The sequence below is a fragment of the Fomitiporia mediterranea genome, assembly GCF_000271605.1.
Source record: "Fomitiporia mediterranea MF3/22 unplaced genomic scaffold FOMMEscaffold_6, whole genome shotgun sequence".
Taxonomy (NCBI): domain Eukaryota; kingdom Fungi; phylum Basidiomycota; class Agaricomycetes; order Hymenochaetales; family Hymenochaetaceae; genus Fomitiporia; species Fomitiporia mediterranea.
In genome coordinates this window covers 2454802-2480512 of record NW_006760391.1, presented here as the reverse complement: position 1 = coordinate 2480512, position 25711 = coordinate 2454802, and the positions used below count along the sequence as shown (strand labels likewise).

The 25711-nt window shown below is 46.7% G+C and overlaps 10 protein-coding genes and 1 non-coding gene across 11 annotated transcripts; 4 read left to right on the top strand and 7 right to left on the bottom strand.

Moving 5' to 3' along the window:
* Window positions 1–734: 734 nt before the first annotated feature.
* On the top strand, window positions 735–2394 carry FOMMEDRAFT_20279 (uncharacterized protein). The gene is made up of 3 exons (XM_007266767.1): window positions 735–1173; window positions 1233–1582; window positions 1639–2394. Exon 3 carries the CDS (start codon window positions 2025–2027, stop codon window positions 2253–2255), a length of 231 nt encoding a protein of 76 aa, XP_007266829.1. The 5' UTR covers window positions 735–1173; window positions 1233–1582; window positions 1639–2024; the 3' UTR covers window positions 2256–2394.
* Window positions 2395–3566: 1172 nt separating this feature from the next.
* Window positions 3567–4414, bottom strand: FOMMEDRAFT_156489 (uncharacterized protein; the record flags this gene model as incomplete). The annotated part of the gene is made up of 4 exons (XM_007266766.1): window positions 3567–3694; window positions 3838–4196; window positions 4252–4332; window positions 4386–4414. 4 exons carry the CDS (start codon window positions 4412–4414, stop codon window positions 3567–3569), a joined length of 597 nt encoding a protein of 198 aa, XP_007266828.1.
* On the top strand, window positions 4307–4413 carry FOMMEDRAFT_t38. The gene has a single exon. It is a non-coding gene; the product is annotated as a tRNA-Leu (tRNA).
* Window positions 4415–4582: 168 nt separating the features above from the next.
* FOMMEDRAFT_108237 (nucleoside hydrolase) lies at window positions 4583–6740 on the top strand (the record flags this gene model as incomplete). Its single annotated transcript, XM_007266765.1, has 9 exons — window positions 4583–4684; window positions 4734–4770; window positions 4834–4889; window positions 4959–4983; window positions 5060–5221; window positions 5294–5571; window positions 5685–5997; window positions 6166–6294; window positions 6368–6740. Exons 1-9 carry the CDS (start codon window positions 4666–4668, stop codon window positions 6738–6740), a joined length of 1392 nt encoding a protein of 463 aa, XP_007266827.1. The 5' UTR covers window positions 4583–4665.
* A 410-nt stretch (window positions 6741–7150) lies between these two features.
* FOMMEDRAFT_85559 (uncharacterized protein) lies at window positions 7151–8836 on the bottom strand (the record flags this gene model as incomplete). The annotated part of the gene is made up of 2 exons (XM_007266764.1): window positions 7151–8387; window positions 8460–8836. The coding sequence occupies 2 exons, from the start codon at window positions 8834–8836 to the stop codon at window positions 7151–7153; spliced, it is 1614 nt and encodes a 537-aa protein (XP_007266826.1).
* A 1062-nt stretch (window positions 8837–9898) lies between these two features.
* Window positions 9899–11707, bottom strand: FOMMEDRAFT_20275 (uncharacterized protein). Its single transcript, XM_007266763.1, has 7 exons — window positions 11381–11707; window positions 10998–11204; window positions 10885–10933; window positions 10704–10811; window positions 10622–10636; window positions 10451–10549; window positions 9899–10380 (listed from the first exon to the last, which is right to left on the bottom strand). The coding sequence occupies exons 1-7, from the start codon at window positions 11501–11503 to the stop codon at window positions 9947–9949; spliced, it is 1035 nt and encodes a 344-aa protein (XP_007266825.1). The 5' UTR covers window positions 11504–11707; the 3' UTR covers window positions 9899–9946.
* A 169-nt stretch (window positions 11708–11876) lies between these two features.
* On the bottom strand, window positions 11877–12961 carry FOMMEDRAFT_140848 (uncharacterized protein). Its single transcript, XM_007266762.1, has 4 exons — window positions 12687–12961; window positions 12545–12635; window positions 12281–12482; window positions 11877–12222 (listed from the first exon to the last, which is right to left on the bottom strand). Exons 1-4 carry the CDS (start codon window positions 12742–12744, stop codon window positions 12106–12108), a joined length of 468 nt encoding a protein of 155 aa, XP_007266824.1. The 5' UTR covers window positions 12745–12961; the 3' UTR covers window positions 11877–12105.
* A 504-nt stretch (window positions 12962–13465) lies between these two features.
* FOMMEDRAFT_156484 (uncharacterized protein) lies at window positions 13466–16961 on the top strand (the record flags this gene model as incomplete). The annotated part of the gene is made up of 13 exons (XM_007266761.1): window positions 13466–13691; window positions 13752–13799; window positions 13866–13940; window positions 13995–14148; window positions 14206–14417; window positions 14478–14719; window positions 14786–15016; window positions 15085–15547; window positions 15607–15735; window positions 15793–16487; window positions 16573–16656; window positions 16730–16748; window positions 16819–16961. The coding sequence occupies 13 exons, from the start codon at window positions 13466–13468 to the stop codon at window positions 16959–16961; spliced, it is 2721 nt and encodes a 906-aa protein (XP_007266823.1).
* Window positions 16962–18501: 1540 nt separating this feature from the next.
* FOMMEDRAFT_156483 (uncharacterized protein) lies at window positions 18502–19240 on the bottom strand (the record flags this gene model as incomplete). The annotated part of the gene is made up of 4 exons (XM_007266760.1): window positions 18502–18820; window positions 18897–19058; window positions 19108–19123; window positions 19183–19240. 4 exons carry the CDS (start codon window positions 19238–19240, stop codon window positions 18502–18504), a joined length of 555 nt encoding a protein of 184 aa, XP_007266822.1.
* Window positions 19241–19578: 338 nt separating this feature from the next.
* FOMMEDRAFT_156482 (uncharacterized protein) lies at window positions 19579–20351 on the bottom strand (the record flags this gene model as incomplete). Its single annotated transcript, XM_007266759.1, has 6 exons — window positions 19579–19694; window positions 19750–19762; window positions 19814–19924; window positions 19981–20147; window positions 20201–20235; window positions 20296–20351. The coding sequence occupies 6 exons, from the start codon at window positions 20349–20351 to the stop codon at window positions 19579–19581; spliced, it is 498 nt and encodes a 165-aa protein (XP_007266821.1).
* Window positions 20352–23657: 3306 nt separating this feature from the next.
* FOMMEDRAFT_28692 (uncharacterized protein) lies at window positions 23658–24897 on the bottom strand (the record flags this gene model as incomplete). Its single annotated transcript, XM_007266758.1, has 10 exons — window positions 23658–23677; window positions 23731–23871; window positions 23931–23952; window positions 24144–24241; window positions 24297–24339; window positions 24361–24409; window positions 24470–24471; window positions 24527–24693; window positions 24745–24779; window positions 24839–24897. 10 exons carry the CDS (start codon window positions 24895–24897, stop codon window positions 23658–23660), a joined length of 636 nt encoding a protein of 211 aa, XP_007266820.1.
* Window positions 24898–25711: the final 814 nt, after the last annotated feature.

Sequence of the window (25711 nt, the reverse complement as noted above, 5' to 3'; positions counted from 1 at the left end):
TCAAAGCCACCGCGCGATGTCCGCAGACGTGCGCGTGCAAATGGTCATATTGCCGTGAGCTGTACTAGGGTTTCGAAGCCTCTGCAAGAACCCTTGTGCCTTTTAAAGCTTATTGCGCGCCGCTGCCAGGTCCTTTTTTTGCTCGCTCCTTTGATAAAATTTATATCTCTCTCTCCCCGTAGTCACGGTTCGTGCTCGGAACTTGCGCGTTATTGCTTATTCAGTCTCTACGTTTCATACTTCACTAGTGTCTGGACGCTATGAATTGTTCACTCGCTTATCGACCACTACTGGTGTAAGCAAGACGTGTTCTACACGTACGCAACGCTAATTGGAGTATAAATGAGCGTCAGCTTTAATATCCTCGGCGCTCCGTGCGCACGTTCATTCACAACCGCCGACGGCTCTTGTATACTGGAAGAGTCATAGCTGCTGTCTAGAATACATAACCATCCTGACAAGCGCGCGTGGGTGACTCGGAGTATCATGGGTACCGACGTTCGGACTTGGGATTTCAAGCTCCTGACGCACGCCTTATACACGCATCTCAGGCCGCCGTAGCTGACAGGCCTATGGGATCTTATGTGCTTGGCCTTTTCGTCCGTCGCAATTGACTGGTGATCATGCCTTCTTCGGTGGCCCGGATCGAGAGACGATTTAGCTGTCTTCCATTAGAACAAGGTGAGTCGCGGAATTCCGTACAACTATTGTTCATCGGTGCTCAAAGTATTAGCAGTTGCTTTCTCTGTCATAAACCCTGTTTCAGCGGGACATAGTCATCATATGTCACCATCCTAGGATGAATTGCACAACTGCGCGTTGTCATCATTTTGGCCATCTGAATGATGGTGATTAATATTGGCAGAACAACGCTGACAACGAAAGAAATGTCGCATTTTGGTTATGAAATGTGCATATAAAGCAGACATCCACCATCGACAGCGCTGACGCTCCGCTGTAACCAAAGTAGCCGGTCAAAATACTCTTCGCGCATCGTCCGTTGTTGTTCAACAATGTCGTCGGAGATTGTGGTACGAAACCACCGGTCTCCAATGGTGAACTGCGCATACGAATACAAGGCGTTCATAGACGGAAAGGTGTGAAATCGATCATACCTGCCAGGCGAAGAACTCGAGGCGCCAAATCAGACGTGCGGGGAAATAAAAGGTTTAGGTATGGACAGGTCTACTGGTTCCTCGCACTTATCACCGCGCTGACAACGTTTATCCAAGATGCGGTGAATGCAGATATTTGGCAGATCCTCAAATACACACAGCGGACCTGTCCCGCTGGCCAAGAACGTACATGTGCCGCCTCCATTTCTCGGAGTGACACGGTTACTCTTCCATTCCTCTCGTTCCGGAGAAGAGCGTGTCCCGCAAGGTATAACTTCTTGTGTTCATTCCGATCACAGCTTACTCGGTTTGCGAGCACATTCGACGGAAAGAGTGGTAATTGCGCTCCAAGTACAATTATGCTTGCAGTGAAGACAGCTTCTAGAAGACCACCTCCGACGCCGCAGTAGTGGGTGTGGATGCCGATAGCGAAGTTAACATGTGCTCTGTACGATCGATTTGGTTAGGTTCGCGAAAATACAATACGCTTTGCTGCGACTCACAGTGCAAATTATGCTTGTAGGGAGACAGCTTCTAGAAGACACGACCAACACCGTAGCAGGGTTTACGGATACCAATATCTTCTACAAACAGCAAGCTAGCATGTGCTCTTCACGATCGGTTCGATGAAGTTCGCAAAAATACAATGTGCGATTGACGAGAACTAGATTGTTAGACAGCGATGTCTACGACCAAAGCACCGGTTCCGCGTATGCCTTTAGCTGCATATATGCACGTATATTTCTGACTCGTGAGGGAAACGGACCGCCCCGGGCACCATGAAGGAGGCCGTGTTGGTTCCCAAGGTCCACAAGTGACGACGTCGCTTAGCCCGAGGAAGTGAAATATATAGTCCCTCGTCATTCCTCTTTTCCGTCTTCTGACGACATTTCATTGGCAGGAGTCCACATGTCGCGGTGGCGCGGAAGGTATAATGAAGTCATTACTCAATGTTCAATGGTTCAATCATTGAACAACGAAGGGTTCAGCACCCGAGACCCGCAGGTCAGGTCAGGAGGAATGACCTCTTACAAGTCAATGAATGACTCGGTTCCAGCGGGAGAACTCCGTCACGGCATTCGTACACGAACAAAGACGAAACGAACATTCCAACTTCACACTTCTATTGGCAGTTCCTGAGAACGCACTCATGCGAGCTCCGCGAGCATATGAATCGCTCAAAAAGGCGATTAGCCCCTTACTCTTTCTTCATGTGTGTGTAGTTTATTACCGTAATCAGACTCCGAGGAGCAGATAGCCCGTATCGGATTGAAGACGCTCGAAGAGACTTTGACTTCGTATTCTAGAAGCCGAAGGTGGAGAAGTGGGGTCGCGGGAATCTGGATATACAACAGAGGCTAAAGGCGGCATTGCTAGCTGCTTGTTATCTTGCGGTGCCACCTGGGAATCGGTGGTGAGAATGACGGCGGCGACGGGTCGACGGGGGGAGAAAGTCCCGACGTCGGAAAGACGCATAAGTTCCAAAATCAGATCAAGGGATTGTCAACTTCTGAGATCTAAAAGCTACGAGGAGAGGTACTCTTGAAGGGGATTACTTACATTGGATGACTTTGGAATCTCGTAATACTAGTGCTGCGTATGCTGTGGAGGGCTTCTTTCAGCGTTTATACAATTTCAACAATACGGCTATGCTGTTCCCCCCACTCTTCTAGGTTTCTTTAGACTAATATAGCGACCTGCGCTCTTCCGCCGATGCCGTTTACAGCGAAAGGGACTACTACGACCAATGCAGATCGCGCTCGAATAGGGAGTTTGTGCCACGCGAAATGTTAGTATCCCCATCGCGTTCGCATGGGACCCTGAAGTAAAAGAACCTTGGAGTCGTGTTGCAACGAATGATGATTCTCCAAGCTTGACTAGAAGCTCGATGGGACGAATCACCTACACATCGCTTTTTTCTTTCTTGGCTAAAATCCTCCGTGAGCGGGTTCCTGAAATAAAACATAAATAGAGTTCGCCCGAGGCACATACACACGCGCATCCAGGAGAACCGAAGCTCGCACGAAAGAAGGAAAGGAAGGAAGAAAGAAGAAAGGTAAGGGTTTATACGCAATACAGATATACACATACACTTATGTCCAATGAATAGAATTTCGAATTTGATTCATCATTTAAGGGTAAAAATGAAGCTCCCCTGTCCTAAGTGAAGTAGTTAGAAGCAGATACAAGTCGAAGTCCTTTTTTCTTGTTTTCGCCTTTATTGGATCCCAGTCTTCGAAAGATGAAGATATGGAACTTTAGAAGAAAGTGGGCGATGATGATCGTTGGATGCCGAGGCGAGCCGACGAACAGTGGCTGTACTTCCAACCCTGATAGAGGATCGACGAATACACTATGGGCACATGCTGGTGGGAAAAAGGAACGGCGGAACGCACATCTAATGCAAACTTAATTCAAACGAAAATGAATTTATCAATACCCTCGTAGAATTCATTTCCTGTGTCTGAATAAAGCCACCCGTAATGATGGTGATGCTTGTCGTTGAGGTCGAACGGCAGCTTGCGGGGGACTTTCCCCATGCTTTGCTTCTGATTCAGAAGAGATAGGAGGTGGGGCGGCTAAAAGTTAGTGTCCGCATTCCAGTTTGTGCATTTACTGTGAGGGAAGAGAAGAAGTTCGTGCATTCCGAAAAAATTAAAGTGGCTCACACTCACACTCTCGTCCCGCTTTGGCCGCCCGTTCTGACCGCGTCGTTACTCACATCTCCTTGGCTTTAGCTTCTTCAATAGATGAATGAATGGACCTCCCATATTCGCAACGAGATATATCTTCGAACGAATAATGGCTTGTGCCGCAGATGCCCGAATGACTTTTTTACAGTACATGTCCAGGATACTCGCTTCGGAATGCCGTACTGCTTGGCTAATGACAGCGAAAAGAAATGTGCATGCCTTTCTGTTGGAATGTATTGCAGAGATGGTGATCTTTGGTTGCTGTACCTGTATTGCTACCGAGGGGGAAGGCCAGACCAGTGTGCCACACTTTGCATGGAACGGTCGTGACAGGTGATGCACGAAAGAAAAGCCGAGATTCCAGAACGACGCGGGCGGCTCGGCGACACTGCCACAGTCGATCAGATTAGCCTTCCGGCTATCGGTTATTCTTATGCTTCAACTCTCCAAATTCATCTTCCTCAAGGCATACCTCAATAAAATACCCTTTCATATGTTGGCGAAGTGGCCGAGTGGTTAAGGCGCTATGTTTAGGTAATCAAGTTGTTACTTAACACTTAAATCCGTAGTGGGAAACCTCGCGAGTTCGAATCTCGTCTTCGTCATGTTTTTTTCTCCATTTGCTCTTTATGCGGATCGTGCAAAGACAAGCTTTGCCTCGCTTTGTTCCTGTTGGCTAATTATCTAACCGTTACGTATTTTATTTAGTTGGCGACGACCTCGCTTGACAACTCGGGTGGATGTCCTACGTTTGAAATTTAGCTCCGGGAAGCGCGCGCTAGATGTTCATCCGGTGTTCGGAACGTTCGTTGGTTCTGAGCTGCGATTTCGTGCAGTAGATACACTCATCGTCATCCATGGCCATTCCCGTCATAAGTAAGCGCTTATTTGTTCCTCCTGAACAATCATGGCTGATTTTGTAAAGTCGATACGGATCCTGGGGTGGATGATATGGTCGCTTTGTATGCAGGAACACCATGCAATGATAAAAACCTAAACTGACCTTGGTTGATAAATCTCCGTAGACTTTATGCTCTGGCATGTCCTGAGCTGGAGATCTTGGGTATCATAGTATCCTTCGGTACGTATCTCTTGATAAGCAATATAGCATTCGTACTTATAGAATTTGACATGATTTCTTATTTGGCAGGAAACACGGATGTAGATGCATCTTAGTACGCCAAACATCAATTACTTTCTTAAGTTCACCCGGATTGACTCAATCTCTATTATTCTTATTCTCTTTTAAAGCGATAATATACTGAAGCTGTATGACACTCTCGCGCGTCACTTTGAGAAATTCCCCAAGGATGAGGAAAGGTTTCCGCATTTCAAGTCTAGGCCGTTCCTTGCTCGAGGAGCAGCGGGGCCTTTAGAAGGAGCTCTGCATAGTGCGCAGTACTTTCACGGACGGTAAGTTGCACACACTCTCCGAAGTGCCCATTTATGACCATGTATTAATGGATTGATTTCGATTGGTGTTAGAGATGGCCTGGGAGACATATCCAACCGATATCCGGATATCACAACTGATAAAGGAGTAGAGTTCTTACAACTCTCGGACAAGCCAGGACATGAACTTGCCCTTGAGTTAATCAAGACCCATCCAGCTCGGACGATAACGTACATCGCATTGGGTCCATTGACGAATCTCGCCCTCGCAGCACGGCAAGATCCTGCTCTATGTCGCGAGCGTATTGGTAGGATCGTCGTTATGGGCGGTGCGCTTGACGTACCGGGGAATACAAGTCCTGTTGCCGAATGTGCGTCTAAATATCATTCATATTCACCTCATCATTTTCCCGCACATTCATTTAATTTTGCGGGGCGTTATTAAAATACTGATTTAAGTCTCGGTGTCTCTCTCCACATATAGTCAACTTCTTCGCGGACCCATACGCAGTGAAAGAACTCCTCATCGACGGTGCACTTCCCCTCGATAGGTTCCTCCTCCTGCCGCTCGACGTCACGACTCCACACGATTTCTCTTTCCCACAATATACAGCCCAGATCGACCCAACTTTCGTCCTCGCCTCCGAAAAGCCAAAACAAGCCGTATGCAAGGAAGAAGAAGAAGCAGAAGGACGGATGGAGAGATCCAAGTCCAAGTCCCCACTCGTGCATTTTAGCAGCGCCTTCCTAGAGAGAACGCGTGAGGTTATGCGCGAGTTTGGGAAAGATGTCATGGAGTGAGTTCAATCTCCAATGTACTGTATTATATGTCTATCTTCAGGTTCAGGAAGCATACTAATTGAACGACGAGTCGACACAACTTTTTTTTTACCCCCTATACGCCGCGTCCTACTATTTCTATTTTTACTGACTACTGACTGTTAACGTTGTAATACTAATTTTAGATTACATGACGTCGTCGCAGTCTGGTGCGCAGCACAGAACCCACCACAGCTAATCGAAGACGACCCACATGGGGTACCGAGACTCCAAGAAGGGTGGAGAGCCCAGCAAAGGTTATTTGAAATCGAAAGGTAAGCAAGCAGCTGCTCCAGCAATACAAAACAACTGATGATTACAATTTACTCTAATTCTGATTTGTGTCAGAACTGGCGAACTAACGCGCGGAATGCTCGTCGTCGACCGACGGGACGAAGCGCTCGAAGCATACACTTCTTCCTCTCCACTCTCCCCACTCTCTCCGCTCGCTCCCGACTCCCCCGACTCACCAAAACGGTTCAAAACAGGAGACAACAGAGCAGAAGTCCAAGCTAGACTGGATCGCGAACAACGTCAACAAGAACAAAATACCCATATGCAAAATGTGCGAAATGACCACCTTGCTGTCCCTGCACAAGTCGAACTCGACGCCCCTGCACACGTCCACCCGAAGGGAGTCGCGTGTATTGTCCAAACTCCTGGTTCCGAGGCACTCGTTAGCTCGATATTCTCTCGTATATACGGGATACACAAGATTTAAGAGGTTTAAGTGGCTCCAGAGATTTGAGCGATTTGAGAGATTTGAGGGCAAAAGGGAAGATGAAGCCCCACGGACGTAATATAAACAACCTCTTTATTCTCTCTATCTACGACAATAGAATAGGATGTATTGTCCTTGATACTGGTACAACCCAGCTTATCTAGATATGTAGAAACAACAACAACAGCAACACGTTCAATATAGCAATAAAGCATACAAATCCGAAATGAGTGGCATGCACTTCTATTACTATGCGGGTAAAGAAGGCAAAGGTGCGAAGAATACTCCCAAGGGAAAATATTTGAAAACCTAATAACATTAGACCGACCGCATGAGCAATGAGAACCACCTTCCAAAGATGACAAAGTCAAAGAAGCCGCCCAGAGGAAGATGAAATAAACAAAAGATAGTCAATGCACAAGACACCCCTCTAGATACTTCACGACAACCTTCGTCTTCAAATCTTCAGTCGCCTCATTGCACAGTATATCAACCATGCGTTCCGCAACCATCTCCTCGCACTCATCTGCCCTTCCAAAGCCAGAGAGACAGCCCTCGCGGTACTCACGCTCGTCAATACCGAGCATGGCGGGTATGACTTGCGGTTCGCCGTGTCCTGACCAGCGAAGTAAGACTGGCAAGGCGATGAGTACGGGTAAACCCTCGGTGAGTAGCTCCAAATCAAAGTCCTCGCGGACTTCGGTGCTTGAATCGACTGCACCGAGTAAGGCGGTTAGCGCGCCCAACGCTTCAAAGGCCTCATCAACCGCTTCGCGCGCAATGCGGTTTGCCTCTACCGTTGGAGACGGTCTCGGTAGCATATTGAGCAAATCGTACACTACGCGTGCGTCTGAAGCAGTGCTCGGAACTGGAGCGTGAACAGGAGACGGAGGACGTGAGCCCGGTAGCTTCATTGAGAATCGGCTAGGGGGTGGAGTAGGTGGTGGCGTCGTCGACGTGGCAAGGCGCTTCTTAAATGCAGTCGATGACGCTGCTGAAGTTGCAGACATCGAGTTAGACCGGGAGCGAGGCACGGTTGGGCGGTGCGAGAGTGCTACAAGAGCCGCCCAGATAGCCGAAATGAGGAATGCAGCAAGCGTGCCCTGTGTTGCCTTCGACTCGGTGTACCGACGAAGCGCCTTTGTGTAGATGGGCATCAACGCTTGCAAAGAAACGATGGACGGATGCTGATGCTGATGTGCTGTAGCCTTGTAGCTAGTCGTTGTCTTGACTGACACCGATGACAACGAAGTCGGGTGGACCGTCTCCAATGCACGAATCAAAGGTAAAAGATCGCCCTTAAGGCCTCCGATGAGAGGATTAACCACTCTTCCAATGATCGAAACGAGCCCCTCCCTAAAGTTGTTCAGTCCATCTCCCCTATGGTCATGGTTGAGATCAAGATCAAGGCCGTCAAGGGATTCCAACAATTCGCCTGAGAAACTGGCAGCTGCCAGTGCATGCGCTTGTGTCGGATTCGGGTTAGGCGCTGAAACCGTTGGGGCAGCAGGACTGAGAAACGCGGGAGACGACAACAACGGAAGGAGGATCGAAGACAGATTCGTGATGAGGACGGACAGCGGCCGGTGTAAGAGCCTGAGAATTGCACGTTGCAGGTGAATATTTCCTCGGCTCGCGTGCAGCTCTCTGTAGACGTCCGGAACAAATAAATATCATTAATTCGCACGTAAAAGAACGACTGCCAATTATTGTACTTACGAGGCAATGAGTTCTCCCAACACACGGCCCCGGTCAGCAGGGATGGGTCGCTTCCCATTTAGCACATCGGTGGGACCGGCTCCTACTGTGCCCGAAGGCTGCGCCAGCGCCTTGGTGACCGCCTCGCTAAGCTTGAGGCCAAGAGACTCGAGGTACGAACCGTCCTGTACGAGTGGCACCGGTGTTGTGGAACGGGCCGGAGCAGGGGAGGACTTTCGGCTGAAAGAAGTCAAGGCGAGCGCTTTTGTCAATGGGCGCGCCGGACGTTGTTCAGCTCCGCTGTCAGAGTCGCCACGACCAGAAGACGGTGGCGAGGGGAGAGGAGAGGAGGGCCTGCTAGAGGACCGCAAGAAAGATGGTGTCTTAATACCGTGCATTGTGGATGACGAAAGAGGTGGCAAAGTAGAGTGAGCCGGTAACGAAGGATGGATATAGTCTATGGATTTTTTTCTTGTTTTTTTTTACTTTAGGCGGCCGGGCAAGGGAACAGGGTATCTGGTACAGACAACCTGAGCGTGGTGAGTGCGCAATTATCCCATGGAGTGGCAGGACACGAGCCGATAAGTGAGTCTAAGTAGTGACGACGCTCTGCTGGTTCTATGGTGGTCTGTCTGTGTCGACCCGGAAGAGTGCAAGCGGACCGAAGTGAATTCTGTTAATCTGTAGGCGAATGCTGCAGGGGCAAGGGTGTGAGCTTGTATTGGCAGGTGAGGGGAGAGGAGAAAAGGGCATCATACCTTGGTTGCAAGAAAATCATAAGATGGCGGGCAGAGAGCACAGAGGCGAGGTGGGCAAGAAGTTTTGCGTCCGTCTTTAGACGCTTTCACGTCGTCACGTGCACACTATGCACCCATCTAAAAAGGAGCAATTTCCCAGTCCCGTCTGATATCTTTGCGTCCTTTCATCGATTTCCCAGAGCCCTTTGCGCCCTCAATTTGAGCAATTAACGTATCCGTCCTGGCTTTTCTAGCAAAGTAGTACCCGAAGAGAATAAGACCCTATACAGAGAGTTAATTGTCCCATGAAGAACAGGTCATAACTACAGAGAACGACCGGAAAGCCTCATTTTATCCGCCCGCACACAACAATTTTGGAACGATGTTCAATCTGCCAGTCTCAGACACGACTACTCAGCTGACTAAGCCCACATGCTCCGGTTTGGCCCCTGCGAGAATAAAGCACAGCCCGAAGTCCACGGATGACTCCTATTGAATCTTCGTCTGCTTTGCGCGAGGACTTATCTACATCCCAAATTAGCCCGGCGTTACCACTCCACCGAGGCACTGCGCAGTAAGCCAGCCGGAATCAGGCATTGAAGCCAGATAAGCAGTCCAATGTCCATGTAGCCTCGTAATAATAACAATATCAACGGGAATGGAACCGTTCAAACGTTTCTTCAGGCAAAACACGAATGTAGATTACAGATATGAATTCAATGAGTTGGCGTGTCAGATAGTCTAAATTACAGGCTTCTTGCTTCTATCATTTTATAATAACAAATCCGTATCGTGTGCACCAACGATCTGCTCCTCATGCACGCTCTCAAGTCCCACATCTCTCAAAATCCCAACCACACTCTCCCTTTTCACAGCTTCCAGTTCTCTCTCGCTCTTCACAAGCAACAACCCGGCGAAGCCAAGTGCATTTACACTTAAGTTATCACCCGTCTCGCGAAGCACGTGTTCTTCTCTCCGTCGGGGTACGATATACATATGCGAGCGCGTGAGTATCACGTTGTAAGACGGTGATCCAGCGGGGTGCGTGGGATCGTGTCGGATGGTTGATATCGCGAGGTCGAGAAGCGTTACGAAGGCTGTTTCTAGTGCTTCCTCGAGTTGGGGGCGCGGTGTTCTGGAAGAGAGTGAGGGAAGTCGACGAACGTGAGTTGCAAAGGGGAGGGAGTTTAGCGTGAATGGTTTCGCTGTGTGTGTATGTGTGCGTCTTAGGTGAGGACAATGATCAGAAGCATAAGTAAAGGAGGGAAGACTGACTATCAGATTGTAACTCCACTGTCCTGGCTAGCCTCTCGATCGGAGGTCCGTCATCGTCTACGGGTAGGAACTGAATGTGCTTATGCGGCTGACTTGCACCTTTTCAATATGGATATCAAGAGTCAAGACCCTGTTGCGAATCTCGAAGTGAGTTCCGAAGGACACACATACCACTAACATCTCCGCCTGAAATTTGAATGACAATCGTAATTAGTTATGCAAGGCAGAGGAAGGTCATTTTAGATTAACTTACAGTTATAGAATGCGAAGAAGCCCTTTCCTACTCGCTGTGCAGCGTCGAGAAGCAGGTACGTTTGGACGAGTTCAGCAGGGTAGAGTGGACCGGCCTGGGACTTGTACTCTCATTCGATAAGAAGTCAGATAAGAATACTTAAATGAACGCGAAGGATGACAAGTAGTAATAATAATAATACCTTTCGTCACTAAGAGGAAATGATTCGGTACAACCGAATACTTGTTCAACTAATATGAATCTCAATCAACACACGCACGTTAGATTGAAACGTCATGGATGTCGTATGCTCACTAAAACAGTAAACTCCTCCCCCTCTTCCTCATCGCGCAGCTCGCCAATCAGCAAATTGGGAATGTAAGGCGGCGCAAAAGGGTCAGGCTTGCCAGTCTGCTTGTCAACTCGATGTACACCGTGTTGCTGTGCCTCTGCATCAGAATCAAAATGCGGCGTGGGTAATGTCGGCTTGCTTTGTAGGGCAGGACACAAGCGGATTTGAAACTACGAGTCATATGTATGCATATGTAGATGTTTCGGTTATCAGTGTTGTTGTGTTGTTGTGTTGGAGTGGCGAGTGATGGTGTTGAGTCCATGCGGATACGAGTTGGGACAGAGAGGAAAAAGTTAGATGAGAATCTTGGCTTAGTTGGGTAGCGAGATGAACGATTGGGACACACCTGCACACCAGCTTCCTCATGTACATGTACAGTCGACGGGAAGAACAACAAGTCACCCGCATCACGCGCCTTCACAAACCGCTCGCCAACCTGCTCGATGATGGTTGAATGCGGCGTCGTCATCATTGATCCTGAATTAGGCGCAGCCGTTGCTCGTCTAGGATTGGTAGGAACAACACAATTACTGGTACACCTGATCCTGATGTCGGTCCTTGTTGTAGTTCGGAAACGAAGCGCTTGGAGATGTGTTCCCGGTACTGCTGCTGCTGTCTGACGTGTCGCTATGCGTCTGAGAAGCGGTGTGATGAGCATTCGTCGGGCATCGACGTTGCTCGCGGAGTTTAGGAACACTCAGGTTCGCAGGTCACTACCAGAACGGAAGTCAAAGCCGGCCATCTCGGACATGACATTACCAGACCTAGGGATATTATTAAAATAAAATACTAAACCTGTCAAGCACACACACGACACAACTTATTTATTGTCCTCTAAAAGCTTTGGATTCGCAACATAAGCTACACACGGGATTCATCGATCGTATATCACACAAAAAAGTTGATAACAATAAGCTATCTTGATATCAAGAAATGGGGGCGAAATTTGTAAAGAGTAAAGACAGAAAAAAGAAAGAAAAAAATGGTGTCAGTGACTTGACGATTAAAATCAACGCAGACCTGTCTGCTCGACTCCTGGTCAACAGCAATCAAACGCGCGGGAACTGCGTGTTAAGCATGTCCTCCCCTGCCCCTGTTCTCCTTCGCCACCTCCATCTCTTCACCCAGAGCCAATGCGCGTCCATACGCCATAGCCGCTATGAACGAATACAAAGCCGCATTTGTACCCTAGTTACAGGAAAGATAAGTCGTCGGTATTGCGTTGATGATGCAAGGATAGCCTTACCTGGTAGAAAAATATCGTAAACAACGACAACGCAAGAAGCAGAACCGGGCGCAAGACAAGGGACCGATATATCGTCAAATTCTTCAAGAAAGGCAAGGGCCATTCGAGTGCAATAAGTGTAGCGCCGAAGATGACAGAGAGGACTTGGAGGACGGGCGCATGAATTATGATGGCAACGAAGAACCCTGCACTTTTTGGTGCTCTGCGACAGATACAAATCCATTAGTGAGGACGAAAGAGATAGAATAAAATATCATGACGCACTGCATTCCTCCTGGGTCACGGAGAGTCCCGCCGACAAAGTCCCAGAAGAACTTGCGGTAGAATATTCCCCAGTAGCCCGCCCAAACAGCATCTAGACATAAATATTAATTCCTATCCATTCAACAGCAAGCTGGGGACGCACAGATTGCGCCAGTGAGGGAAATAAGTCTCGCCCACTCGTGCCAAATGAGATTTCCCATTGTGAAAGCTAACGAATGTGCGTCGGATGAAGAGGTGATGCGTGGAGCAAGGACGGAGCGAGCACTGCTTCACTCGGAGACGTTGGATAGAGAGGAAGGTAAGGAAAGCGCGAAAGAGAACTAAAGACACAAGAAGAATTGAAAAGAAAGAAAGCGAGCGCAGCTCTAGAGGACTTGGAAGGAGAAAGAGAGGAGTGACTGAGGTGGTAGTTGTGGCCAGAGATGAAGGGCCAGGCGTGGGCACGTCGGTCTACTTTAGGCCATGCGGCTGTGGTGACGGTCTCCAGGACACTCTCTTTCGGCGAATCACCGACGTCTGTTGCCTACGTAGGAAAATCAATAAATTGTCAGACGTCGATGTGATCCCCTTTCAATTGCTGTGTCATCTTTCACACCTGGCGGGACGTTCGGTGAGAAGGCTCGGTCTGTTCATCAACATAGGCCATGGTAACAATCGTCCCCCGTCTGCGTGGCTTTCCGATCTGCAGAACAAATCATTTCCCGTTCTTTGCTAGTTCCGCACGTTGTGATCTCGAGGCATGCTTTCAATCCGGGTAACAGAATGTCTCTATACGGGAAAATAAAGCCATCGTGAGATTAAACAAAAGTTGTGAAATTCCGTCGCGTTTCTTGAGCGTTGTTTGCATCTGTTTCAGGTTGTCGATCATCGCGTCTATTGAGTTGACGTCGGTCCGTTTCTCAACTTCTCTCTTCGACGTTCATGTCCAACAGGGGTCATTCCACAGGCAAAAGTGCCACCGGCCCTCGAGCAGTTGTCAAGAAAGGCACGCAAAGCATATCAGACAGCAGCAAGAATGCTACTGAGAAATCCGTCGTACCTGCTTCTACTCTCCGAGCATTACAGCTGAGAAATGGCAAGGGAGGCTCATTCGGTACCGGTGAAATCGTCAAGATCTCAGGCCGCGAAAAGCTTGAATTGCTTGCTGGTGCGATCTCGGCTGTATCTGTACTGGTACAACTGGCAGCTTAGTCTTTCTCGGCCGTAGAGGATGAGATGCAAAAGGCAAGGGATGAGAGGAGAAATCTTTATGAAGGTAATTCTGGCTCACTCATCGTAGAGCTGTAGAACTAAGAGCAATAATGATGTTTGACTTCTTTAGCAAATATGAACAGTTCCATTAAAGCCCCGTTTCAGCTAGAAACCGCCATGAGAATAGCACAGTCTCAGATGGATGGTAATGCTTCTTCTGTAAGACGACGAAACTTGTCATGCTAAACGGTTATAATAGCATATATTGATCTCATCAATGCCCTTCATAACCCTGACCTCTGCTATGACATCGTCAATCGTGAAATAGAATGTCATTGTCCACCTAGAAGAGGGTCCGAAGATCCTGACTATATGCTCTCCCCCTCCTTCGTTGCCGAGCAGTTTGGTGTATGGTTCGTACTCACCCCTGTACTGTCAGGATATCCACATTAAAATTTCTTCCCCACTAGCACACACAATGCACATATGCTAGCATCAGGCTGGGTCATCATATACGAGAGTTTTCGAAAGCTGCAAGAACTGGGTCTCAGGGACAGAGAAGTTTCCGCGCAGCTAAAGTCCGACGATATGATTCGCAACGTCTATCATTCGGCGTACGGGCTACTCAAAGAACTCGTTTCTGCTCTCCAACAGCGACTGCGTTCAATCGTCCAGAACACTCGTGCGTGAAGACCCTGCCTAATCCTCTTCGCAAAGTCTCATGCAATTTACCGTGACGCAGCACATTATTCTCCATATTTTAAGAGTAGCAACGATACACAAGGATGCCACGAGTTCGAACGCTCAGAGATCAGGAGGATGTATACGTCTTTCCTTGACTCAGCAATCATCGAACTTTGCTTTCCTGGTTCAAAGTTTTCACCACAAGCATTGTATTTCTGCCTAAATGCGACTCAGGAGGAGAATCCGAGGATTCTCAGGCGATGCCCACAGCTTATGTGGGATGCCGTTGGTGACTTAGCAGTGAGTCTTCAGCACCTACTTACGTGTGTCTAGTAATTAACAGTGGACGTGTACGGTGCTATTTAGGAGGCTGTGAGGCTAATGGACCTCATGGAGACACCTCTACTAAGTCAGGATCCCAGCTTCAAATTCGACGGAGACTCGACGACCTTCAACGAGTTTGTCAGGTGGAAAGAGGCGCAACCGATCTCAGTCAAGGCAGCTCTCGACTATTCGAGTTTCGTAAACATGGTGTTTCCCTTATCAAACCTGAAGAACAAAGCGACACTCAATAAGTTGTGGGATCGGCTCAACGCTGTTAGTTCTAGTTCCCAATATTATAAATATCGTGTGCTAATGAGGTAATCTCTCGTTTTGATGAATAGAACTACATACGTGAATCCGGACAAGGCATAGACGCGCTCTGGCAGCTAGTCGACGCTCGGTATCGTATCTCGCATTTTTCTACCTTGACTGTTCCTGTGGACGTGTTGTACGGCAATTCCGAGAGTGGAGGCAAAGCTCTCGTCCGTCATCCTCGCACGCACAACGGGAAGCGGAAAGCGAAGAGTCCTGATTTGGACAGTGATGATGACTCCACGACATCTATGCCAAGTCTCAAAGCTGTTTCGGACTCTGAGGATGGATATCAAGAATTTGATCAGACTTCGGACGAAGGATTATCGTCTGATGAATATGATGAGGATGAAGACCAAGAGTTGAAGCGACAGCAAAGGGAAGCGATTGAAAGGGCTCTCGAAGATCCCGACGCGATTGACTTATCGAACAATACGTATGCTGAAGAAAGACAGAGGAATCCTCTTTTGTTGCTATTAGGAAATCTAAGAGGTGCGTAAGATTGATTGGTGGTTGATTCTTGCTCGTTTATTTATAGTATGGGTGACTAGGTCGATTGTTCCCTTCGACTTCCGTGTTGAGGACAGACGGAGAAACTACTGCTACGAGACCGCCGAAATTCCCGAGTACCAAGAAGCCTCCAGCGAAAGCATCGGTACCGTCTAAGAAAGATGATGAAAGTATGCCTTCTATCCGTTACGCATCCCCGATCTGCGTTCACTAATGAATTTCTGTAGGACTATCGACAGCTGTCAAAGAGCAGCAGTCGATGGAGACAATCGTAGAAGACGCAGATGACGAAAGTGTCAAGAAGAAGAAAAAACCCAAGAAGAAAAAGAAAAAGAAATCGACTGTCGAGACAGTTGAGTCATCTATTACAGAAACGCCTACATCACCAATTTTGGAACCTCCAAAGTCTCCATCACCTCCCCTCTCACCTCAGTCAGCAGCGCCTCCATCTCCAACAATCCCCAAGAACGACAAGAAGACCCGTCAACGAAGTGCCAGTGTGAAAACTCCATCACTGACGTCTGGCGTATCTGGCACGACCGGCCTCGCGTCGACTGCTTCTTTACCATTACCACCACTAGAACAGAAAGCCGAGTCAGCACATTCGTATCTACGACAACGAAGCGAATCAAAGTCTAAAGTCAAGACACGACCCGAACAACAGCCTGTCGATCTTCCTCCCGACTCCGGTAAGAAGGAGCGTAGAAACCTCTTTGATAGACTTAGAGGGAAGGATAGGGATGTCGTTCCGAATGAAGATTTAGATACAGAATCAAAGCAGAAACCCAAAGATAAGGGCGGAGAAAACGCTGCTGACGTATTTGCACGACTGAAGAAGAAGACTGTGAAATATGCACGGAGGCTTATTGGTGTGAAGGCGCAGGATAAGAAGGGTGCGTTGAAGTGGGATCAATTCTTGCAGGTGAGTTCCCTTCTTATCATCGTGTCAAAATCTTCTCTTCCTTTTCGTTTTTTCTGGTTTGGCTGATGGAAGGAATTTGATGAAGGTAATGCGCGAATTGGGCTTTGAGTACGATCCTAGCACTGCAGGCTCTAGTGTCCGGTTTGATCCTCCGAATCCGAATGATAGAGTACGCAGTGAAACCTTCACCCTCTTCTTTATGTTCGTTTTAAACTGACTTGAGTTCGTAACTTGTCACTTAGTCTATCACTTTTCATAAACGTGAGTTTCACATATATCACGCATAAATAATTAAACCCGCTAGTGCTGACTTGATTGAAAACTTGTGTAGCCCATCCTGATCCGACGCTATACCAATATAAACTGAAAGAATATCGCGCGAAGTTGGAGGCGTATTATGGCTGGTCGCCCGAGAAATTCGAGAAAGCTGTTGAGGGTCTGGGAGGTATGTCAGATGACGAAAAGGATGTATGAACGGTTGACGCAGTACTAGAATGGAAAAGTGTGATTTAAATGTAAGTTATGGCTCGTTTATTTTTTTATTGAATTTTCTGTGTGTATTGATCAAGGTCCTTGCTGTAGGTGTGATTTGTCCAATTATTAAACACTGTATCAGATACCTGACATCTTGTATAACATTTATCAATGAAGCATGTTCAGCCACACATAAGGGACTTTGTTTAAGGCTTCGTCGTATAATAGGCGGGGTTCCACAGTGAGTCTTATTGATCACAGTAGAGTTCTTACCTCTGACTTTGACCGGAGACGCCCAAGATACCTGAGGATTTCTACGCCCCGTATACAACCTTTGAGTTCCTCTGGGATCGCCTTGCAGCACAACACAGCGCTTAACTGTTAACATGTCCAACTCTTGACCCGACATCACATATTGCCATCCATTATTGTACCGTGAGCGGAATGTGCAAGCCTCCATCGGTATTCTCTTCATTCACTCATTCATTCGTGACAGTTGAGCCTCTACCTCTATTATGAGCTTCTTAACGTGGCAGACACGCAGGCTATTGAGTTGTTATTATAGACTTTGAGAGGGTTCTTTTTGATACTATTAACCTTTAGACAGATGTATCTTCATAAGGAGCATTATTCAGAACGTGTTTCAGATCTCAAAGATTGATTGAAATGCAAGGGTTGGCTACTGCCAATTGAGCCCTCGGGTTTGTGATACCCAATTCAAGTTGTCATTGTCTTTTCATTATTATTCACAACAGCAGGCTCTCTTGCTTTGACGAGTGTTTGCAGGACTCGAAGGCTTTGCACTTTAATTATTTCGACTGCAATAACAGTGACGTTCGCTCCTTATAACCCACAGGCTTAAGAACTCTTAACTTAAATGGCCAACAAAATAATCATAATAATGGTTGCGGAAACCTAGTTTCCGTGTTCACAGACCTAAGCACAACAGTGAAAGAATAACCTGAATAGCCTCTCCCTCTTCCGCCTACCACCCAACTGCAAAATGTCAAGTTACCTGAGCGCTTACAGCCTCTGAGCTGCTGAACTTTGTCTATCAGTTTCAGTGTGAAGAGAAGACAGGAGATGCTCGCAGTGGATATGTCGTCCCCTTCGCAGGGTGCATTAGCATCGGCTCCATGCAATAGAATTACTTGCTATAGGATACAATGATGTACACAGCGCCACTGCTGTGATTTCTTGTAGATCCGGTAAGGTGTGAGTTCTCTTCTTTTTTACGTATCTCGCACTTATGTTAATTAAACAGTGTCCATTATATCCTGTACCATTTCTTATCGGGGAAATGATTCCCGCTGTATCGAGAGGCACCTCCCTGAGGAAAGTATGCACAGAACTGAGGAAAGGAACGGAGTGCATTTATTACAGTGTGTTCAAGAACCAGTCTAATTACACATATACGACTCAGTTATTTACAATGCTAACATCAAGATCATAAGAAGTCCATGTAGTCATCCGGTTCATTTATATACGTCAAGAAAGGAGAGGAGTAAATAGGAAGTCAATCGAAAAGAAGCCACCCAAATTATAAATGTGAAAGTGAATCCAGCTGAGAGCGCATCGTCGGTGCCTCGAGCTCGTGCTCCACAACGGTTCCAATACTTCCTACCGCCGTGCTTCCCGCCATCGATAACGATGGGATGGTTGTCCAAGGATAGTCTGAACTGCGCGTGGTCACGGAATTGCTATTGTGCCTATTGCTGAACGTCGAACTTGACACGAGCATGATGTCGTCCCCCGGTGCGAGGCTAAATCGGATTGAGAGTTGTGTGCCGGTCGTGTCGAGTTTGGATCCTGCTTCGCGGAGGTTGAGGATGAGGCGGGATAGTAAGGTTGAAGATAGGCTATGAAAAGACGTGGAAATTTATTGTTTTTTTGTGAATGAAAAAGTCAGTGAATTTTTTAATGAAATGGGCGTACGTGTGAGTAAGTACGGAGTTATTTCCCGCACTCTCTTCGAAAACGGAGGCCTTCACCTTCTGGAGATGCGGTAAGATGAATGAATAATAGAGCTGAGGTGAAGTGAGGATACCACTTGCAAGGAAAAACACGACGTTGACCAGGTTAGCCGCAGCTAACAAGCTTCAAGAAGTGTAAGAGGGGTATGATGGTAGTTAATTTAGTAACACACCCAAAGAACATTCCACCTGAAATGATGTTAATAATCGTTGTCAGACCACACATTGCTCTGAAGCTCAGCACCCACCATCACGGATGAATAGTCGCGTTAGCCCCGATCGCATTCCAACTTGTCGGTGCTCCATGGATAAATGACAAGTTTTGAAGACTGTAAGGAAAAATATTAAAGAGTCGAAAGTGCCGTTTATGAACCACGAAAGCTTGAAAGCTAAGTGGACGGAGAAATAATGTTTAGAGTCTGGTGTTATGTGATCGAGTATCTCGTACCTAATTTCCTAGATTCATCGTTCAGAGATGAAGACAGAACTGAAGTGGTAACTGAATAGAGACACTGACGACTTTAGAAATGAAGGAACACAAGCTTTAAATAACGTTTGAGGTCCGAACGAAATATCTGTCGTTAGTACTCGTGTAAGGCCCCACTATGAAGATGAGAAGTATCGCAAATGATCAATATATGCGATTAATCCAATAGACTTGCCGCAGCGACTGCAATGCTAAATGCTCCCAGAGGAACAGTGAGCCATAGGATCCAACGTTTGGCTCGGTACAGAGCATATACACGCATGATAAGAATTACTAGTTCAAAAAATGAGTAAATGAATGAACCCGCTTCAATGACACCCGAGCGTACCGACTACGAACGACTAAATGAAAAGTTTTAGTGCACGGAACATCTGAAACATGATTGTATTTACCTGGGTTATTGTGCTTAAGGCACCAGGAAATCGTGCAAATGCCGTACACCTAAGACAGCATATTATGTTTAGCCAGTGGGATTCTGCAAGAACTCTAGAGGGAACGTACGCCTGTCAGAAATACGTTAATGGTACGCAAGTATACATGTTCGTCATCATGGACACACCTTGTCACTAGTTGGAGAATTAAACAAGAAATAAACAATAGGAATATATCCCAAACAAGTGAGGTATCTGTTGAGGACGAAGATGCAGGAGACGATGGATATCTTCTGCTTCCATATTCGCTGTATCTCTTGATGAAATGTGAGGACGAAGTCGTAATACAGTATCACTGGACAAAAATGAACGTTAGTAACGGACACAGCAGGCGGGCCAAGCGCTTACCTATGGCGGCCAGGCAGTAGTATTGGAGAGCTGCGCTGGAGGTTGGATTGCAGATAGGTCAGTTAAAATAGGTAATGAAAAAACGCGAGGCTCACATGGACACAATCGATTGTAACGCATAAGGTGCACGGGAGTGTAGTGTACTATCCATCCTGATAGTAATGGGGTGCTACTGGAGCATTTGAAATGCGGAGAAAGAGCGGGGACTATCCGTCCTAGCCTTTATAAGAGGCGGAATCACAATAAATGGAAGGACTAGAACTTTGACTCGAATACCAGCTAAAGGCAAGGCCCACATTATGGCAGCCTATACAGCAGCTAGACACATATGCAGATCATAAAGGCACAACAGGGGCTCAAATGGGAGAACATGCCGCATCGAGAGCATAAAGATAGCGTACGCGGTCTCGAAGGAAGCATTGATGGGAACAAGCCAAGCCACGAATAATCACCACAATTTTGTTAGAACGGCCAAGTTTGTCCAGCCACTAACGTCAGTTTGGCTTAATGCTTCGATAACCATAAGCAAGCAGAGGAAGTGGAGGGATTGGCTCCGCCACGTCGTACTAAGTCTAGAATATACTGCCGAAGTCGAAGGAGAGGAGCTGGAAACAAGCTTCAATCAAAGCGAGAAGCAGAAGAACTGGAGTGGATCCAGTCCACGTCAAGTAAGCTCTCAAGCATATTAATGCGCTTGCTTCCTCAGAAGACAGAGAACAGCGAGAACAGCGGAGCTACTGAGATAACAACTGCGCACGAGTTGCTTTTTTTTCAATGACCATCGCAAGAGGTATAATTTCTCACGAGATCAGAGCTGATGGATCGCATGAAACAGTGTTAGCGATTGCATAACCCAGGGACTGGAATGACTTTGACTTCCTGAGTGAAGCTGAGGAAACAAGACAAGGCATTTGCGATGCTCAGAGAATTTTGAAAGGCAAACCGTAAGCGATTACATAATCAAAACGGGAATGAACAAGGCCACGAATTAGTCAATTAGAATGTCAATACGATCTCCGTTGTGTGGTGGTCTTGCACACGTCCTGCACACCTTACTACTCTCCACCATCGCAATGAGCTCGAAGAAGAGAGGCGCTGAAATTCAACTTACAAGAGAACAGGGCGACGAGGATGAAATCGAGGTGGACTAGCATGAGGCGTATTATGGCTGGTCGTCGGAGAAATTTGAGAATGCTGTCTAAGGGCTGGGAGGTATGTCGGATGACGAAGTGGGATGAATTGAGGGTTTGTATAGAACTAGAAGGGAAGTGAATGGCTTGACTGTAAGTTGTGGTTCATTTATTTTAATGAAATTGCATATTGATTCAGATCACTGTCATAGATGCGATTTGTGCAATATTCAACACTGTATCAGATACATGCCATGTTGTATAACATTTATCAAAGGAGTACATTCATCACATTACATGTAAAGGACATTTTTCAACTCTTCGTCGTGTAACAAGTAAGATTCTGAGGTGAGTCTGGCTGATCTGATCAAAGTAGAGCTCTCACTTCTGATTTCAGTTACACGCTGAACTTATACGAGGATTTCTACATCTTATTTGCAACCTTTGAGAGACTCCCTCCCAGGATCGTCTGACAATGCAACAAGGCGCCTAACTATTAACGTGCTCCACTCCTGCCACGCTACAAAGTACTGCCATCAAAAGTGTACCAGGAGCGGAATGCTCGAAGCCAGATCCGCTGTAATTATTCTCTTCTTTCATTCAGTTGTTCGTATCAGTCGAGTCTCTACCTCCATAATGAGCTTCCTTTAACGTTGCGGACAGTATTGAGATGTTACATATTATATACTCCGGGAAGGTTCTTTTTGGTACTGGTATTAGACTTTTGACAGGCTTCAGATGCATAATTCCATAAGGCGCTTTGTTCGAGACATGACATGTCCTTTTTTATTTATTTTCTATTTCTATTTTGTCTATAGTGGCCTGACGCTGTGTATATTTGAGTGTTGAACGAGCCTAGGTCTTGGAGGTCTATTAAATTTAAGGAAAAGCCACTGCTGAATTAAACTGTTATGGTATCCGAATCAGGTCTTTCAGCATTAATGGCTATTCTGAGGGTAGACTTCTGGCACTAGGATGTCGCGGAGCTCGAAAGCTTTGTGGTTTAGTAATTTCAGTCGCAATACTAGTGACGTTGGCTCCTTGTAACCAGCAAGCTAAAAATCCCTAACTTAATCGACCAACAAAATAATCACAGTAATGATTAAGGAAACTCAGCCTCTGCGTTTGTGAACATGACCGCATCGTCTCAGGAATGGTAATCTTCCTTCTACTTGTCGCACAACTCCAAAGAGCTAAGTACGAGAGCGCCTACGGCATCTGACCCACTAAACTTGGTCTGTCAGTGTCATCCTGAAGAGAAGACAGGAGACGCTCGCAGTGCTAAGGTTGCCCCTTTCGTGTGGTGTATCAGCATCACTGTCTCCATGTGACACAAATCCCTGCTAGGCTACAGTGATACACACTACACCACTTCTGTGATTTCTTGTGGATCCGGCAGGTGTATATTCCCTTCCTTTTGATGTGAATCAAAAGCAATGTTCATTGTATGCTGGGCCACTTGTCACTGGGATCTGATTTCTATTGTATAGAGAGGAAACTTCCTGAAGAACGTTGTCCACAATGGACTAAAGAGGGTAAATGGAATGTATTCATTACAATGTGCAAGAACCAGTTTAACTACACGTACAAAGTCATACACGAACACGATTCAGTCGATTCTAATGCTGATATCAAGATCATAAGAAGTCCATGTCATCATCCGGTTCATTCATACATGCCAAGGAAAGAAGCAAGAAAAAAAAGGAAGTCAGTCAAATGCAAAGAAGCCAGTCAATCATACATGTGAAACTGAATCAAGCTGAGAGCGCATCGTCGTTGCCTCGTGCTCGTGTGCCACAGCGCCTACACTTCCAATACTTCCTACCGCCGTGCTTCCCGCCATTGATGTTGATGTCCAAGGATAAAAGTCCGAGCTACGTGTAGTCGTCGAGTTACTATTACTATTGCTGAACGTTGAACTTGACACGAGCATGATGTCGTCTCTTGGAGCACTGCTAAATCGGGTTGAGAACCTTGATGTGGTCGTATCCAATTTGGACCCTGCTTGTCGTAGGTTTAGGATGAGGCGAGATAGTAAGGTTGAAGATAGGCTGTGAAAGACGTGAATCTTCCTATTTTGAATGATGGAGGAGATTTGAATGAAAGAACGTACGTGTGGGTAAGTACGGAGTTATTCCCGGCGCTCTCCTCGAAATAGGAGATGTCTACCTTCTGAAGGCGTAGGAAATTGAATGAATGAACAGAACCGAGATGACGTGAGGCGAGGATGCCACTTACGAGGAAAAATACGACATTGACCAAGTTAGCCACTGCCAATAAGCTTGATGAAGATCAGAGAGGGGTAGGTTGACTGTTTTTTTGGTTTCTTACCCGAAGAACATTCCACCTGACAAAACGTCAGAATTCGTTTTGAGACAAACTCTAAAGCTCAGTACGCACCGTCTCTGATAAGTAATCGTGTTAAACCCGAACGCATTCCAGCTTGTCTGTGCTCTTTAGAAATATAGCATGTCTTGACGACCGTAAGGAGGAATATTAATATGTCGAAAGCGCCGTTAATGAACCACGAAAGTTTGAAAGCTGAGTGGAAAGGCGGATAACGTCAGGAGATGTGTGTTGCGCGGACAAATACTTCGTACCTAATTTTCTAGATTCATATTCCTGAAATCAGTGTTGAACCGAAGCAAAACTTGAATAGGAATACTGACGACTTAAGGGTTGAGGGAATGCAGGCTTTAAACAAGGCTTGGGGTCCGAACGAAAGATTTACTGTTAGTACTCGTGTCAATCCCCACTGTAAAAATGAGAATTATTTAAACAAATGATATACGAGGGCAATACAGCCAACGTACCGCAGCGATCGCAACACTCAACGCTCCCAGAGGAACAGTGAGCCATAGTATCCAACGTTTGGCTTGGTACAGAGCATAAACACGCATGATAAGAATTACTATTTTAAAAATTGAGTAATTCAGTCAACTCGCTTCAACGGCGCTCAAGCGTACCGACTATGAAAAGCTGAATGTCAAGTATCAGCGACTTGAACACCTGAAGTCCGATTGTGTTTACCTGTGTAATCGTGCTTAAGGCACCAGGAAATCGTGCAAATGCCGTACACCTACGACAGCATATTATTTCTAGCCGGTGGAATTCGGCAAAAACTTTGGAAGGAACGTACGCCTGTGAATAGACGTTAATAGCATGTAAATAACCTTATCCATCATCGCAGACACACCTTGTCACTATCCGGAGAATTAAACAAGAAATAAACGATGGGAATATACCCCAAGCAGGTGAGGTATCTGTTGAGGACGAAGATACAGGAGACGATGGATATCTTCTGCTTCCATATTCGCTGTATCTCCTGCCGGAATGTGAGAGCGAAGTCGTAATAAAGTATCACTGGACAAATGGATATTAATGACAAAGCCAACAAGCGGAGCAAACGCTTACCTATGGCAGCTAGGCAATAGTATTGGAGAGTTGCACTAGTGGTTGGATTGCAAATGGGTCAATCTAAATAGGCATTGGAAAAAGCGAGGCTCACATGGACTCAATCGCTGAGAATGCATAGGTACCAGCGCGGGAGTGTACTGCGCTGTCCATCGCAGTAGGGTGCTACTGGGGCATTTGAAGTGCGGAGTAGGAGCGGAGACCAGCTGTCGTAGACTTTATAAGAGGTGCGGATCGCAATAAATGGAAGGACTGGAGCTTTGGCTCGAACACCGGGTAAAAGCACGGCCCGCATTATGGCAGTCTGTACAACAGCTAGACATATATGCAGATCATAAAGGTACAATCAGGGCTCAACTGAGAAAACATGCCGCATTGAGAGTACAAAGATAGAGTACGCGGTCTCGAAGGAAGCGTTGATGGGAACAAGCCAAGCCGCGAATAATCACCACAACTTTGTTCTTCCCAGTCGTCTGCCAGAACGGCCATCTCTGTCCAATAACTAATGCCAGTTTGGCTGAATGTTTTAAGAACCATAAGCAGTTAAGGAACCATTCGCATAAGCAAGAGGATGTGGAGGCATTGCGGCGTCTCAGCCACGTAATAAGTCTAGAATTTACTGCCGAGGTCGGATACTGGAGACAAGATTCAATCAAAACAAGAAGCAGAAGACCTGGAGCGGATTCCGTCCACGTCAAGTGAGCTCTCAAGCATATTAATGCGGAGCGAAAACAGCGGAACTTTGAGATAACAACTGCGCACGAATGGCTTTTCCCAGTGGTTATCGTAAGTGGAATGATTTCTCACGAGATCAGAGTTGATGGACCGAATGAGATTATGAAATAGTGCCGGCGACGCCATGCCCTAGAGATTGAAAAATGAAATGGCTTTGACTTCTATGTTTCGTTCTGACCAACATGCGCTCGCTGTCGCGGCATTTTGCCAAATTCAGTCAGTGAAAGGCAAC